Source organism: Semicossyphus pulcher, unplaced genomic scaffold, assembly GCF_022749685.1.
Source record: "Semicossyphus pulcher isolate SPU_LCO1_2020_fin unplaced genomic scaffold, fSemPul1.0.p SCAF_3, whole genome shotgun sequence".
NCBI classification, from domain to species: Eukaryota; Metazoa; Chordata; class Actinopteri; order Labriformes; family Labridae; genus Semicossyphus; species Semicossyphus pulcher.
Window position 1 is genome coordinate 13,409,491 of NW_027211704.1, and position 12,970 is coordinate 13,422,460.

Genomic DNA, 12,970 nt, shown 5'->3' on the forward strand with positions numbered 1-12,970 from the left:
ATGGATGACAGCAGCTTGGAGTTTCACTGTCCGTCATTATGTTAGTCCAGGCCTACTTTAACAGCTTTCTACATCAATTTAAAGGTGTAGAGTTACCTCTGTTCCCTGCTAGACAGCGCTGAGACTAAAACATTACCTGTTATTAAAAAGATGGCTTTCTACAGTTGATTTTACAACCGTCTAAGGCAGATTGATGTGTCAGGGTTTCTCTGCAGAAACATCTCCACCTGAGATAATCGCTGTGGTTTTGTTTATTGTGCTTACCTCTGTTTGGTTGCCAAGCCACTAAACAAGGTTTACACTGAACCACGAGGCCGTGCTGCTCTGTATCCTCAGACAGAGAGGCTCCGTGTCCTGTCAGTCAATTATGTTCACCTTTTTTATAGACCTGCAGCGTTAATTGTTCAAACCTCAGTTTCATTATTAGGTTACCGTCAGAAAGTAAGCGCACAGTAGGAGGCAGGAACATGAAGAGGTGTTGGCTCCTCTGCTCTCCACAGCGTTTCTGATGTTTGTCGTTGACTGCCGGCTCCTCATCCTCCCCGGTGTTCTTGTTAGAGCTCTCACAGGAGCTGGTATGTCAGCACAGGAAACCCACCGATCCACTGCACTCATTGAACTACAGCCACAGGGCGGTAAAGGCTGATTCCTTCATATCAGTGAAGGTCAGAGGGGAGGCTTCTAATGTCTGCTGCGCACAACTGGGGAACATTAAAGCTGCATCCACTATGATCAAAATTATGGCAGCAGCAGAAATGTTTAAAACAATGCTAGTCCATATAATACAACCCTTATTGTATATATCAACATCCACTATTGTCTGTGCTCCTGCAAGCCTGATATTAAGTACTGATCTCCAATGATTAAATTAAGCCTTCTTGCTTGCATAAGTCACATAAACACACACCAAAACCTTGTCTCTTGCTGCCCCCTAGTGGCAATGGGATGCATCACAGCAAATCAAACACCTTCAATGCAGACAACTTAGTCCATCATATCTTTTTTTACTTAAAAATGTGTACATGTAGGAGCAATTTCACCCATGAAAATGAAAATGTAAAAATGTCTGTTTTAAAACAAACTGTAGCTGTGGCCAGTGTGATCGTTAAAAAAAGACAACCCGGGCACATTTCACAATTCTACACACAGAACACATAAAACATGGGCAAAAATACTCACACAGCATGAATCAATACTTTCTATACAACATCCATTATTGTAAAATGGTTCTTGTTCCTGGAGTTTTTGCTGTAGTCTTGTCATGTGATTTAAAGACCACATCATTTCAGTGTAGAAAACTGTGTTGCTCTGTAGTGTCATAATGTCCGAGGCAGAGCAACAGTAAAGCCAGTCCAAAGGGATTTCTCCTGCCAAAGGTGGGCGAGCGTGTCATTAACAGTTTATGTATCAAAGTGAGGATGTGTTCGGATGAGATCACTCGAGTTCCTTGAAGCGTGCGAACATGGCCTTCCGTACTGCTTGCTTGTAGGTGGCGTGGTCCCAAACGACGGGCTCCTTCTTCTTCCTTGGCTGAAGAGAAAAGTGCAATGACAGGTTTAATAAACTAACAAGCAACACAACATTAAATTGACCAAATAAAGAGAACGTAACACCTACCGGGGCAGGCTCAGCTCCTAAACCAGGTCTATCACTGCCTTTATTCATCTCCCTGTGTATAGAGAAGACAGAATTGTTGAACGCTTGAATGCTTTGTATCCACTGTTCAATAGCACAGTCGGTGAAAGCACACCTACCTGGAGCTTCCAGCCCAGGTGTTATGATGCTGCTGCTGCTGCTGTTGGTGATGGTGCCTTTTTCTTTTCGGTTCTGGTGACTTGGTTGTTTCTTTGGCATTAAGCTGTGAAAGACACAATCAATCTTTAGTGATCTATTCTCGATCACTTTCTTCTGCATACTTTGCCTAATTTATACTTACTTCCTTTTCCTGGTTCTCCAACGCCTCAAGCTCCTTCTTTGACCTCTTGATCTTTAGATGGATCTCCATGTTTTGCTGTTGAGACAACACAAAGGGTATTAGAGGATCTATTCAAAGGGGGGCTGTTAATAAATGTTCATAAAGAGGTAAATGAGCAGTACTTTGTGAAGGTCTGAAAGCTGCTGGTGGCGAATCAGAGCGTCCTTGTTAGGAAACTGTCTTCTACACAGCAGGCAGGCCATCTTCTTCCAGTCTGTCAGTTTGTTGTCCTTGTCTTCAGACGGGCCTCCTGGACCGCTTTTACCTGCCTCCTCTTTATCTTCTTCCACCTCTTCATCACTTCCAGCTGCATAGTCGGACGCCAGCAGGCCCAGGGAGCCCATTGGACGCTGGAGAAGCAAACAGTTTCTCAATCAGGAAAAAACAGTATTTCCACTTGATTCATTTGTCTAAAAAAAGAGCTCTAGAGAATGTAAATAAAGAGTAAAAATGTTGTTTTACCTTTGACTTTTCATCTTTCTTAGGAGGAGCGAGCGGCTTCTTAAAGAGATCCTCTCCACCTGAGATCTACAGATATAACAAAAGCAAAAAAAAAGCAAAAATAAATCAAAACTTAACTCAATACATGTGCAGAATAGATGTTTAGTTATTCGAGAAGATCCTGACCTTTCTCTCAAAGATAGCAAAACCAGCATCAGCAGATTTGGATTGCCTCCTGTCATCATCCATTCCCCCCTTCAGTATCGGTGATGCTGCACGGACGCTGTCCTTCTGACGGTTCTGGATCTTTGCCCAGCGCTCCATGTCTTTCATGATCTGCAAACACCACATTTCTTAACAATCTCCCCGTCACACATCTATATTTCACATTCTGCGCACTGGTTTTGTAACAGCAGCGCTAACCTTGACAGCAGCGAGACTTCTCGGCTTCTCGGCTTCTTTGTCCTTTTTGGCAGAGTCGTCGTCTTCTTTCTTCTCTGGAGTTCCTGGAAGTGTCGGCACAGGCTCTAGAGCAGAGCCGGCAGCGGCAGGAGCAGCAGCAGCAGCAGCGGCAGCAGCAATAGGAAGTGGAGGAGGAATTGGTGCTGGAGTTGCTACTGTGGGTGGAGGCACCATTAATTTTTTCATTTCCAGAGGAGCGTCTGCTGCCGGGTTGGAGAGAATGGCCTGGTCCTCGGCTGTCATGGGCAGAGGTTGGGCCTCTGTGGAGTTCCCTCCTGGAACTGGGATGTACGTCTTCGACACAGCATCCCAGTACAAGTACTCTTGGGTTTGAGCATTGTAGAAGTACTATAAACAAAAGAAGGAAAAAAGGAGAAAAGACAACTTAATGATAACCATCTTAAACTAAAGTCTTTGTCCTCTTGTAAACAAACAATACAAAACACCTCCTCTATTATTATCACAGTGTGGCTTATTGATTCGGTTTGTTTTTTGAGTAAACATTCACTCCTCCAGACTGTGAGTCATTTGTAATCTTCAGCTCAGACAATCCACACAGCTGGAACAAAAGCTTTTCAGTACCTCCGTCGCCAGAATAAAGAGGACGTACTGGATGTCTCGTTTGTGAGATAAAACCACAAATCACAACTACTACGCATCTCCGTACAACAACAGTAAGAATTGAAACAAGCTCAAAATGCTTAATAAATATGCATGAAGAAGTGTTTCACTATGAGTCATTTACTTCTCGGTCGATGTGTAATAGCTGAGCAGTATTTATTATTCTCCGACAGGTTACTGCATAGTATTTGGATATGCATCAATTTTTCTCCCTGGCAACCGTTGCCGACTCGATTACTGTGTGGTCTTGTATTCTCACCCTCGAGCCGGGGTCGTAGTACAGTGTCGTCTCAGGATCGTAGAAGAAGCCTGACGTCGAATCGTACAGGTAGTTGGTCATGTCCGGAGTCTCAGAGCCTGAAGGAATTAGGACAAATATATACGACATTAACATTATTTTTATTTACACTTGATGGAGGCTCGAGCACAAATAAGGTACATTCAAAGATAAGGTACATCAAGGAGAAGTCACTGGGGAAAAGTGAAATCTTTTTGCTGGAAAACTGAAAAACGTACAGCTAAAATAATTGTGTCAGCTAGCATAAAAAGATAAAAGATACAATTTCATGCTGACATTATTAATTTCTAAATTGGTTTTATTAGGAGAATACATTTAGATTGCTTTTGAAAGAAGACTCAAAACAGCATTTGGTGTGAAGCTGGTTCCTATTTTGGACGATGTGTTCACTGCTACGTTTTAACATGCCAGCAGAAGATAGGATGATTTTCTTAATCTGATCGCTTGACTTGTTTCTTACCGTAGACATAGGCCTGTGATCCGTCTACAGGCACCATCATCCCAGCTGATTCTGTCTGCACAGGGTGTCCACCAGCCTGGTATGACGGATCCACAGCCGGAGTCTCACCATAGCCGAGTCCCTACGAGGTGTTCAAGGAGATGATCAGTGCACTGCCAAGCTCTGACACAAGTGCTCTATAGCTCTGCTTTGTGCTTTGTAAACCTACCTGTCCAACGCTCGGGTCTGATGCCAAAACAGGATTAGTGCTTCCGGTCATCAAATCACCTGTTGATGAAAATGTGAGACTACTTAACACAGCTTTATTTTAATGTTTGGTTGTAATAAAAAGTGCTTTGGGACAATGACACCAGAATGTGTGCCTTAGCGAGTCTCACCTTGCATTGCAGGAGGGACACCAGTGGGTGGCGGCAAGAACTGTGGAGGTTGTGGGAACTGCTGCTGAAAAAAAGAATTCCCAAGTTATCCGAGAGCTCTCACCATCTTTGTCTCTTCCCAACTTTGTAAACAACAAAGCTCTAAGCTTACCCCAACCATGCCGGCCTCAGGTGGAAAACCAAGGATGGAGCTGTTTGGTTTATCGAAGTCTTTTTTGAAACTGAAATGGAAAGAAAATCATTAGGCTCAAATACGATAAGAATTCTCTATGAGACATGTGTGATGAGAAAATCCTTGCAAATAGGCGACTTACTTCTGGTTCTTTAGGGGTCTTGCTACCTCAGCATAAACTCGGACACCATCGATGTAAAGGGGTCGGGGTTTAGTGAGGAGCTCGACCAGACGTGTCACTTGCTACAAAAGGACACACAATGGTAAGTGCAGGGAAATACTGGCCAATGCAGGTCATCGCAATCTTTGGTATAACATGACATCATAACAAACTGTGCATCCATATTTGTTTAGGTACCTCATGGGAGTCCATGTCCACAAAGCAGAAGCACTTGGCCCCTGGTGTCTTGGCCTTGACAAGGCGAACGTTTCTTTCATCCAGGTATGCAAAGGGATCCAAGGCTTTCAGGATGGTCTCTACGGTGGTGGTGGGCTTCACATTCTTAATGATCATGGCTGTGAAGTGACACAAAGGGGAAATGTTGTTGTTGACTTGTTTGACGTGCAAATAAGTCCATAGACTGCTAGTGTTCATGGCTCAAAGCTTAAGCATACTTTTGCTGTCTTTGAAGACAGACGGACGGTTTGAAGTATGAGGAGGAAGGTTGCGGTTGCCCCAAGACTCTGCCTGCTGCTCGGTTTCCTGCTGTTGGAGCTGTTGGTCCACCTGCTGCTGCCAGGCCTCTGGAGTCAGGTCAGAGTTACGCTGCCACTGACTGTGGGACAATGGCTCTATGGGACCTTTAGGTTTGGACCCATTCAGGCTGATCTTCATCTCCTCTAAAGGTTCATCTTGTCTGGGCAACAGGGGGTCCGGAAGTTGAGGTACTTTGTGATCGGACTCCTATTTCAGACACGAGAAGGAAGGACCACTTTAAACTGCTTTTAATCCAAAATATGATTTACATGCCAAAGTAACAGTTTTTTTTACTACACTCACATGAACACCTCTTTCACGCTCATCTGGATGGACGTACTTCATGGATGTCGTTCTAGTGCCAACCTTTAGGGAGCCCTGAAAGAACAGCAGAATGGATCAATTAGCATCGTCCAACATGGCTTTCTCATATCTCAAATAATGCCAATGACACCCAACATGCACTGTGGCAGGTTTAGCCCTCTCCTTTACTGTTGAGGATTAAACGGGCAAACACTTTAGATAGTGTGCAAAGCCCGATCCAGGATCATGCTTTACAAGCACAGGTCATTTACGTCCACAGTACTCTTAATAGTGTAAAGGGAAGTTCAAGTAAGGGCTAGGACTAACAATTCTGCTGACTGATCTGCAATTATTCAATCAATGAACTGTGTGATGGCTTTGGTCCATCAGTACATGCCACTAAAAACCGTGAAAAGTATTCACTATTTTCTTAGGCCCAGGGTAACATCTTCAACTTGCTAAATTGGTCAGACCAAGACCCAAAGACATCCAGTTTACTGACATATAAAGAAAAGAAGAAATAGGTGTGAGTATACCAAAAAGAGAACGACAAACCACACTCGAGGTGTATAAACTATGCCATCGTAAATACCCCTTGTTCCAAGACAAGACTGCTTAGCAAGAGCAAGCTCACAGCACATCTACTCATGTCCTCTGGGAGCACTGCGTTTAACATCCACAGTTCTGATGTAGGTTGTGCATCTCAAAGATGGATTTAAAGTCACAGTGGTAAATTCCAGAGTACCTCACCAAATATAATTAACCGTAAAATCATTCATAAAGCAACAGCATAAAACACAAAATAACTTATTCATTACATCAACAATCAGCTTTGTTGATGTTGAAATGACTTTGAAGTCCACACATCATCCAGTTTTTACCCCGAGCTATCACAAGCTGCCGCTAGGTCTGAAGTGAAGTAAAGTTGTGTGAAATGTTCCACAAATAGAAACAGCACAGCCTATCAAAACATCTCAACAGACTTCAGAAATAAATCAAATGATCCAGAGTTTTACAGACATTATGAAAGCACAGCAAGCCTGGCCAGAGTTGAAGACTTTATTAATTCATTCAAGATGGTCACTTCAGAAACCGCTCAGAGCAACTCAAAGAGAAGAGAATCCTGGTGTCCACCAGTGACTGACGATGAGTTCAAGAGAATACCGTGAACGGGACAAGAAGTCTTCTAGAAGCCACAGATGATTGAAAGTGCCGGGGTAAGACTTTTGCTAAGGATGCGAAGGCAGAGTCTGCAGCCACATTGGCAGCATTGCGAGGATGTACTGCTCATTGCAAAGAAAGGAAAACAAAGTGTTAAATAAACTGTTGAATGGATAAACCAGAAGTGATGGCGCTAGATGAGGTCAGGGGATCACCAGAATGCACAAAGACCACATATGTCTGCATTAAAATGCATGATTATCCATCCAACAGTTGTTGAGTTATTTCACTCTAACCCACAGATTTGACATCAAAGTGGCGCAACAGGAAAGTCAAAGGATCACCAAAGCTTTTACAATTCATCCTATGGGAACCGTTGATATCTGTATCAAAATTTGTGCCAATCATTTATCGATTTAAGCCATTGAATCTGATCCTTGCCAAAATAGTGGACCAAGAGCCAACGTCCATCATCCATAGAGCTGCGTCACTCTTGCAGCTGAAGAACCCAGGAGGCAATGTACACCCGTAAATGCTGGACAAGATAATACCAAAGTTGTGATCAAGATTCTACAACCCTGTTACGTGTCCTAAGATAACTACTGGATATTATCATTTCTCATTACCTCCGCCACGGAGATATGTTTCCATTGCTCTTTGTTTTTCAGCAGGATTACCCAAACACTGCTGGCCCTATTTTCATGGAACCTGGTCAGGCATGAGTCAAGGAAGAATCATTAAATATGTGGAAGGTTCAAATCCGAGTCCAGGCAAGCAATTACATTGACCATACTGTAACACAGGTGTCTGAACGTGTCTGCAAACTCACCTCAGAAACAAGCAATACTATTGGCCTTGGTGTAGTTCAGCGCTTTCCAAGTGCCCTTTTACTCTCGAGTAACCAACTGGTATCATACGTCCGTATTTAAAGAAGAGGGTTCTCAGTCATAGGCCGACATTCAGACCAACTTTCGCCCCATGTACAAAGAGCACGGCCTTTCCACTCATTTGAATAAGGCCAGTCCCGAAACACAACAAAAAGGTTTCCAACACAGAAGGCTCCATCAAAATGAGCTTGGTCGTTCAGCATAAAAGTTGACCTAGCTACATTTTTGCCGGACCACAAAGCAACAACTCCTGACAAGATGCTGCGCTGGCCATTTAAATACACTGAATTGATGATGATTCCTGGTAGAGTACTTGGAACACAACACAGTATGACTACCGTCGTAATTGTTGCAAGTGAAGATTAAAAAAAAAAAACAGTTGTCAAGATAGTTTCGCTGATCTGTCACCAGTATCTCAAGCCCGCTTCCTTGACACCGGAAACTTCACTGGTCATATTGTACAAAAGGAAACTAATATTGCTAAGACACAAACGCTTGAAAGTGCTGCAAGATCCAACAGTTTCCATCGATCCTCTTTGTTACAAAGGCTAAGTCACAACACATGAAATGGTGGCCACGTGCAGTACCTTCATTGTTAATATCACTGTGAAGTCTTCCTACATTTAGAAAAGCTGTTAAACAATCCCATGTGAGTTTACTTTCCCCAAAACATCTGGATTCTCTGGTTACCCCTGTAGAGGGTTTGGCAGTTTGAAATTACAAAGTGAAGGACTAATAGGACTAGTGAAAAATGGATGGGAATATTATTGTATTTTTTAAGTGCTTATCAAGCAACCTATTTGTGGATAAGTGCAACTTATGTGTAAAATAAAGATCCTCTGATGAGGTATAAAATAGTATCATCTAAAAATGTCAACAACTGACATATTCTTTGCTTAACCCAAGTAAGTTCAACAAATCTAGTAGCAACCCCTTCCCTGGTTCTCCCTCCCCATCTACTAAAAGCCCTCGCAACCCATTTTAATCCTGATGGGAGAGACGGCCATCGTAGAGTGACGAGGATGGGCCACCTTGTTGGACTCCATGAAGTTGACTGCATCCTCGAGGTTTAAAAACTCCACATAGGCCGTATCGTAGCTGTAACCTGGGGACAGCATTTGAAATACAGATGGGTTTTTGTTAGTCAATGCCAGTAAAGACAATCACCCACTTAAACATAAAAGACAGCAGATCGTGAATACATCGAGATCAGTGTGAGCGAATTTACACATTTACTAACACACATACCTTTTTAGGAGAAGACACATTTTGATTATGATTGTCTGTTCTGTTTTGTGATGACTGATGTGATATCAGTCTTTGCCAGGAAAGGCTCTGATAAAGCCAAGCCTTAACACACAGAGTTTGTTCCAGACCACTGGCAGTAAACAACTGAGTGGTGCGCACCATGGAGACAGAATTTTTGTTTTATACATATAAACTTCTAAAAGGCAACACATATCTCTTTCTGTCCCGCAGATTTAGATGTATTTCAATGCGCCATTTGTAATAAAACTCCCTAGAAGGCTTGGCATAACCTCTAGGCGTGTCTACAGCGATCCACTGGTCGAAACTTTTACTCTAAAGCAGATTTTTAGAGCAGCACGATGAACAAGGCAGTCTCCATTTCAGACATGTTTTTTTCAGTCAAAGTACTTATGTAAAGTTGTCCTGAAGGACACATTCAGTGACTCGCTTGTCACAGAACTTGTGTGACTGCCAGTGAATATCACTCTCCAAACTTCCTAATGTTCACTCCTTGGTAAATCCTCTAAATGTTGACAATGACCCGACATCCTCAGACATGAAAAAGGATTGCATATCAAACCCTTTACGCTTTACGGAGCGTATTCACACACACCACCAACAACAAAAGCAACCAAGACATTAAAAGAAAGAATGCGTAGTTTCGAATGTCGTAAAAGCGAAATGTCGAGGGACATGTTAGCGATCGATGCCCCAAAGTGTTCCACAAAGAAACGTCATTCCTACCTGGCACAACATTTTTGATCTTCATCCCCTGCATGGGCACACCATCACGGACTGCAAAGGCACCGAGAATCTGCAAAAATAAAAAGCAATTCAAGGGCCGTCCATGCCAAATAATACTGAGGCAGACTTTTAGGCATAACATCAAAACAAAGTTGTTTTTGATTATTACCTGCTCCATTGTGGCAGTCTTTGGAATACCAATTATGGATATTGTATTGGAAACTTTGTCCTCCACTGATGCACTCCTGTAATCTTGATCCTTTTAAACACATCGTTATCAAAATTCTGGTTATGAAAATTCAAAATAATATAATAAAAGCAGATTTTTATGAACAAATACTAGCACCAAAATAAGACTTACCTGAGAGCCTGACTCACTAAATTTCGAAGGAGTGATTAGTTTGGACTCTTTGATGAGTTTCTCTGGCGCTTGAAGCTCTTCATGGTTGTAATCACGAATCCCGGATCCTGTTCTGTAATCGATGTCCCTGTAGTCTTGGTCTCTTGCCTGTACAGTGCTGCTGCTTTGGATATCACGTTCTGGCCCCATCTTTCCCCTGGCAGGTCCTTGATCGTGTGGGATATCTTTCAGCCCTTTAAAACAATCACTTGGCACCTGAATGTCATGTGAGGACTGGATCTTCTCTTTATGGTAAGGGGGCCGCTCATCAAGATTCGGTTTATTATGACCATGTTTTGGGTCCCTTTCTCCATGCCAATGTTTGCCCTCATTTTCTCTCACAAGAGGGCCAGGAAGGAGACTCATTTCTGGGAGTGGATGATCTTGTGGACCTTTGCTGCCAATTGACGGTAGATCCATAGGAGGAAAGTGGTCGCCACAAGGAAAGCGAACATCTTTACCTGGGAAGTCAACAGAGGGCCTGTCCCTTTCCTGAAATGGCGGTGGATCTCTAACATTTAAGTCTCTTCCAAAACCTATGGGAAATTTGGGTTCGGGTAGACCTCCCATACCTTTGTCCATGTTCAAGAAAGGGTTCTTGTCCTTCCTTCGGTTCTTCCACTCCTCTGCAAGAGTCATTTCTTCACCACTTCTATAATCCATAAGGGGACTGCCACTTGAATCTGTATATTCTCTCGGTCCACGTGTGTCTTCTGCGCCCATAAACTCTGCTCTCTGAGAGCCAGAAACATCTGAAGGCATGTCTGATCTTCCCCTGTCCCCTGGAGGGACGTCACTGTTTCCATATCTTATAGGAGAGCGGTCCCTACCTCTATATTCAGCTGATGGCCCAGCACGATTTCTGAAATCCATATCGGAATCAAATCCACCTCTTGGATTGAAAGGTGGCCCTCCTCTTCTGTCAATGTCCATCATTCTCCTTTCACGTTGAGGTGCGTCCATATTATAGCGGTCGTTGTCACCAATGCCCATTGGGGGCCTGTCATGCATGTCCCTGAATCCATCATTTCGCTCCATTCGATCCATGGGAAAGCCTCTCCTCCCATCAATATTAGGATTGTTGAACTGTGGCATGTCTTGTTGAAATGACTCTCTTTCTCTCATGTCCATAAACCTGCTGTTTGGTTCCCTTGATGGCATACCCCTTCCTCCCATGTCTCCCGAGTTCCTGCCGGGTCCCGGGAAACCAGAAGAACTTATCAATTTGTCTCTGATGGAAACTTCAAAGTGCCTTCGAAGGGTGAAGTCTTGCTCTTCCCCAGGTCTGAAAAAATCTCTGTTTGGCTCTCTACCTCGCATATCACGAGGATCCATGTCACGGGGATCCATATCACGCCCCCTCATAGGTGGCCCGTCCATCCTCCTCATGTCCATAGGTGGTAGATCTAGATGTCTTGGACCCATATTACCCATGGGATTCATACCATCTCTACCTCGAAAATCAGGCATGGGACGATCTCTGCCGCCAAACATTTCTCCTCGATCACCACTGGAATAAATGCTAATATATTAGAGCCCTAATTTGTATGAAATACACATAAAAAAACACAGCTAAAGGGCGAATAACATGAAGGAAGAAATATTAAAATAATTTACAAAATTGCATAACCAATCACCATAACAGCTGTGAGCAATATCATAAAATGAGTAAACATTTTTTTAAAAAGGTCAGATATTTCCAATGACAGAAAAAGGAGAAGAGGCAAACTTTTATAAAATTTAAAAAGCAAAATATGAGCAAAAGATACAGGCAACCAATGGCTAAAGGTTAAGTAAATAAATAATAAATAGCATTTCTGGACAATGTACTACATCAGCATACACTTAAATACTGGGCTAGAGCGTTGGAGTTCTGTGCCTAGTGCTTTATTGATGCTTGTTTACCGAAAGGGTGGTCCTCCCCGTGGTCCCTGCCTTGGTCCTGGTCCTGGTCCGTCCCACATGTTTGTAAGTCACTATCTTACCTGGAAGTTAAGTCAAAAAATGTGCTTTATTCATGAAGACACATGAACTCACCCCTTTTGAAATGGCAATGGCAGGTATAGCCATCATGATAACACTGATAAGAAACGGACTTTGACGGCACAATGCAAATGTAGAGTGATTACAAGTCTTTGAGAACACACCGGAATTGGGAGTGTGTTATTTAGCCGATACAGTAACGACACTGATGCTGGCTGCATACGTCAAACCTCGGCCCAAGTATCACTGGGTGGTGTGAGTGCTAATGCTGGTCCGCAGCAGACTCGCCCGCTAATTATAGCCATCACTAGGCCTTTACAATCTACGCCACAGCGAAAACAAGCAACGTTGGAGATAAAGACGACTGTAGTGCAATGGACAAAGAAATTCTACGGAACGCCCGGGTGTTAATTTGATTAACTGAGCGAACTTAAGATCTTAATAAATAACGTAAGCGCGTCGCAGAAGACCATTCAAAGGGTGACGCTATGAGAGCTAGCTTACATGGCTAACATTAACGTTAAAAGCCGGGTTTTATACAGTTTTTTATACAGAAAACATAAGTGACAACATACTTCCCCTTCATGGCGTAGATATTATTTCTTTAAGACTCACCTTGCCTGCCTGTTCTTCGAAGTTGATATTGCAGAGGTTTTTCGCAAAGGCCGTCGATGGCTCCAACGGATTGATGACAAATGGAGATGAACGCTTCTGTTCTTCTTCTGTTGCTGCAGTGGAGAC

At 43.1% G+C, this 12,970-nt stretch overlaps 1 protein-coding gene across 2 annotated transcripts; it reads right to left on the reverse strand.

Annotated features, from left to right (window-relative positions):
- Positions 1-984: 984 nt before the first annotated feature.
- Positions 985-12,927, reverse strand: rbm6 (RNA binding motif protein 6). Of its 2 annotated transcripts, none has more exons than XM_069677512.1 (23): positions 12,845-12,927; positions 12,152-12,231; positions 10,208-11,756; positions 10,016-10,105; positions 9,847-9,916; positions 8,886-8,959; positions 5,807-5,881; positions 5,422-5,710; positions 5,165-5,322; positions 4,949-5,049; positions 4,786-4,855; positions 4,635-4,695; positions 4,466-4,524; positions 4,258-4,378; positions 3,759-3,856; positions 2,840-3,226; positions 2,603-2,752; positions 2,438-2,503; positions 2,098-2,325; positions 1,937-2,011; positions 1,755-1,858; positions 1,618-1,669; positions 985-1,530 (listed from the first exon to the last, which is right to left on the reverse strand). In XM_069677512.1, the coding sequence occupies exons 2-23, from the start codon at positions 12,208-12,210 to the stop codon at positions 1,435-1,437; spliced, it is 4,032 nt and encodes a 1,343-aa protein (XP_069533613.1). In that variant the 5' UTR covers positions 12,211-12,231; positions 12,845-12,927; the 3' UTR covers positions 985-1,434. The 2 variants fall into 2 exon arrangements, with proteins under 2 accessions (XP_069533613.1, XP_069533612.1); XM_069677511.1 differs by having other exon boundaries at positions 4,635-4,698.
- Between the last annotated feature and the right edge of the window lie 43 nt (positions 12,928-12,970).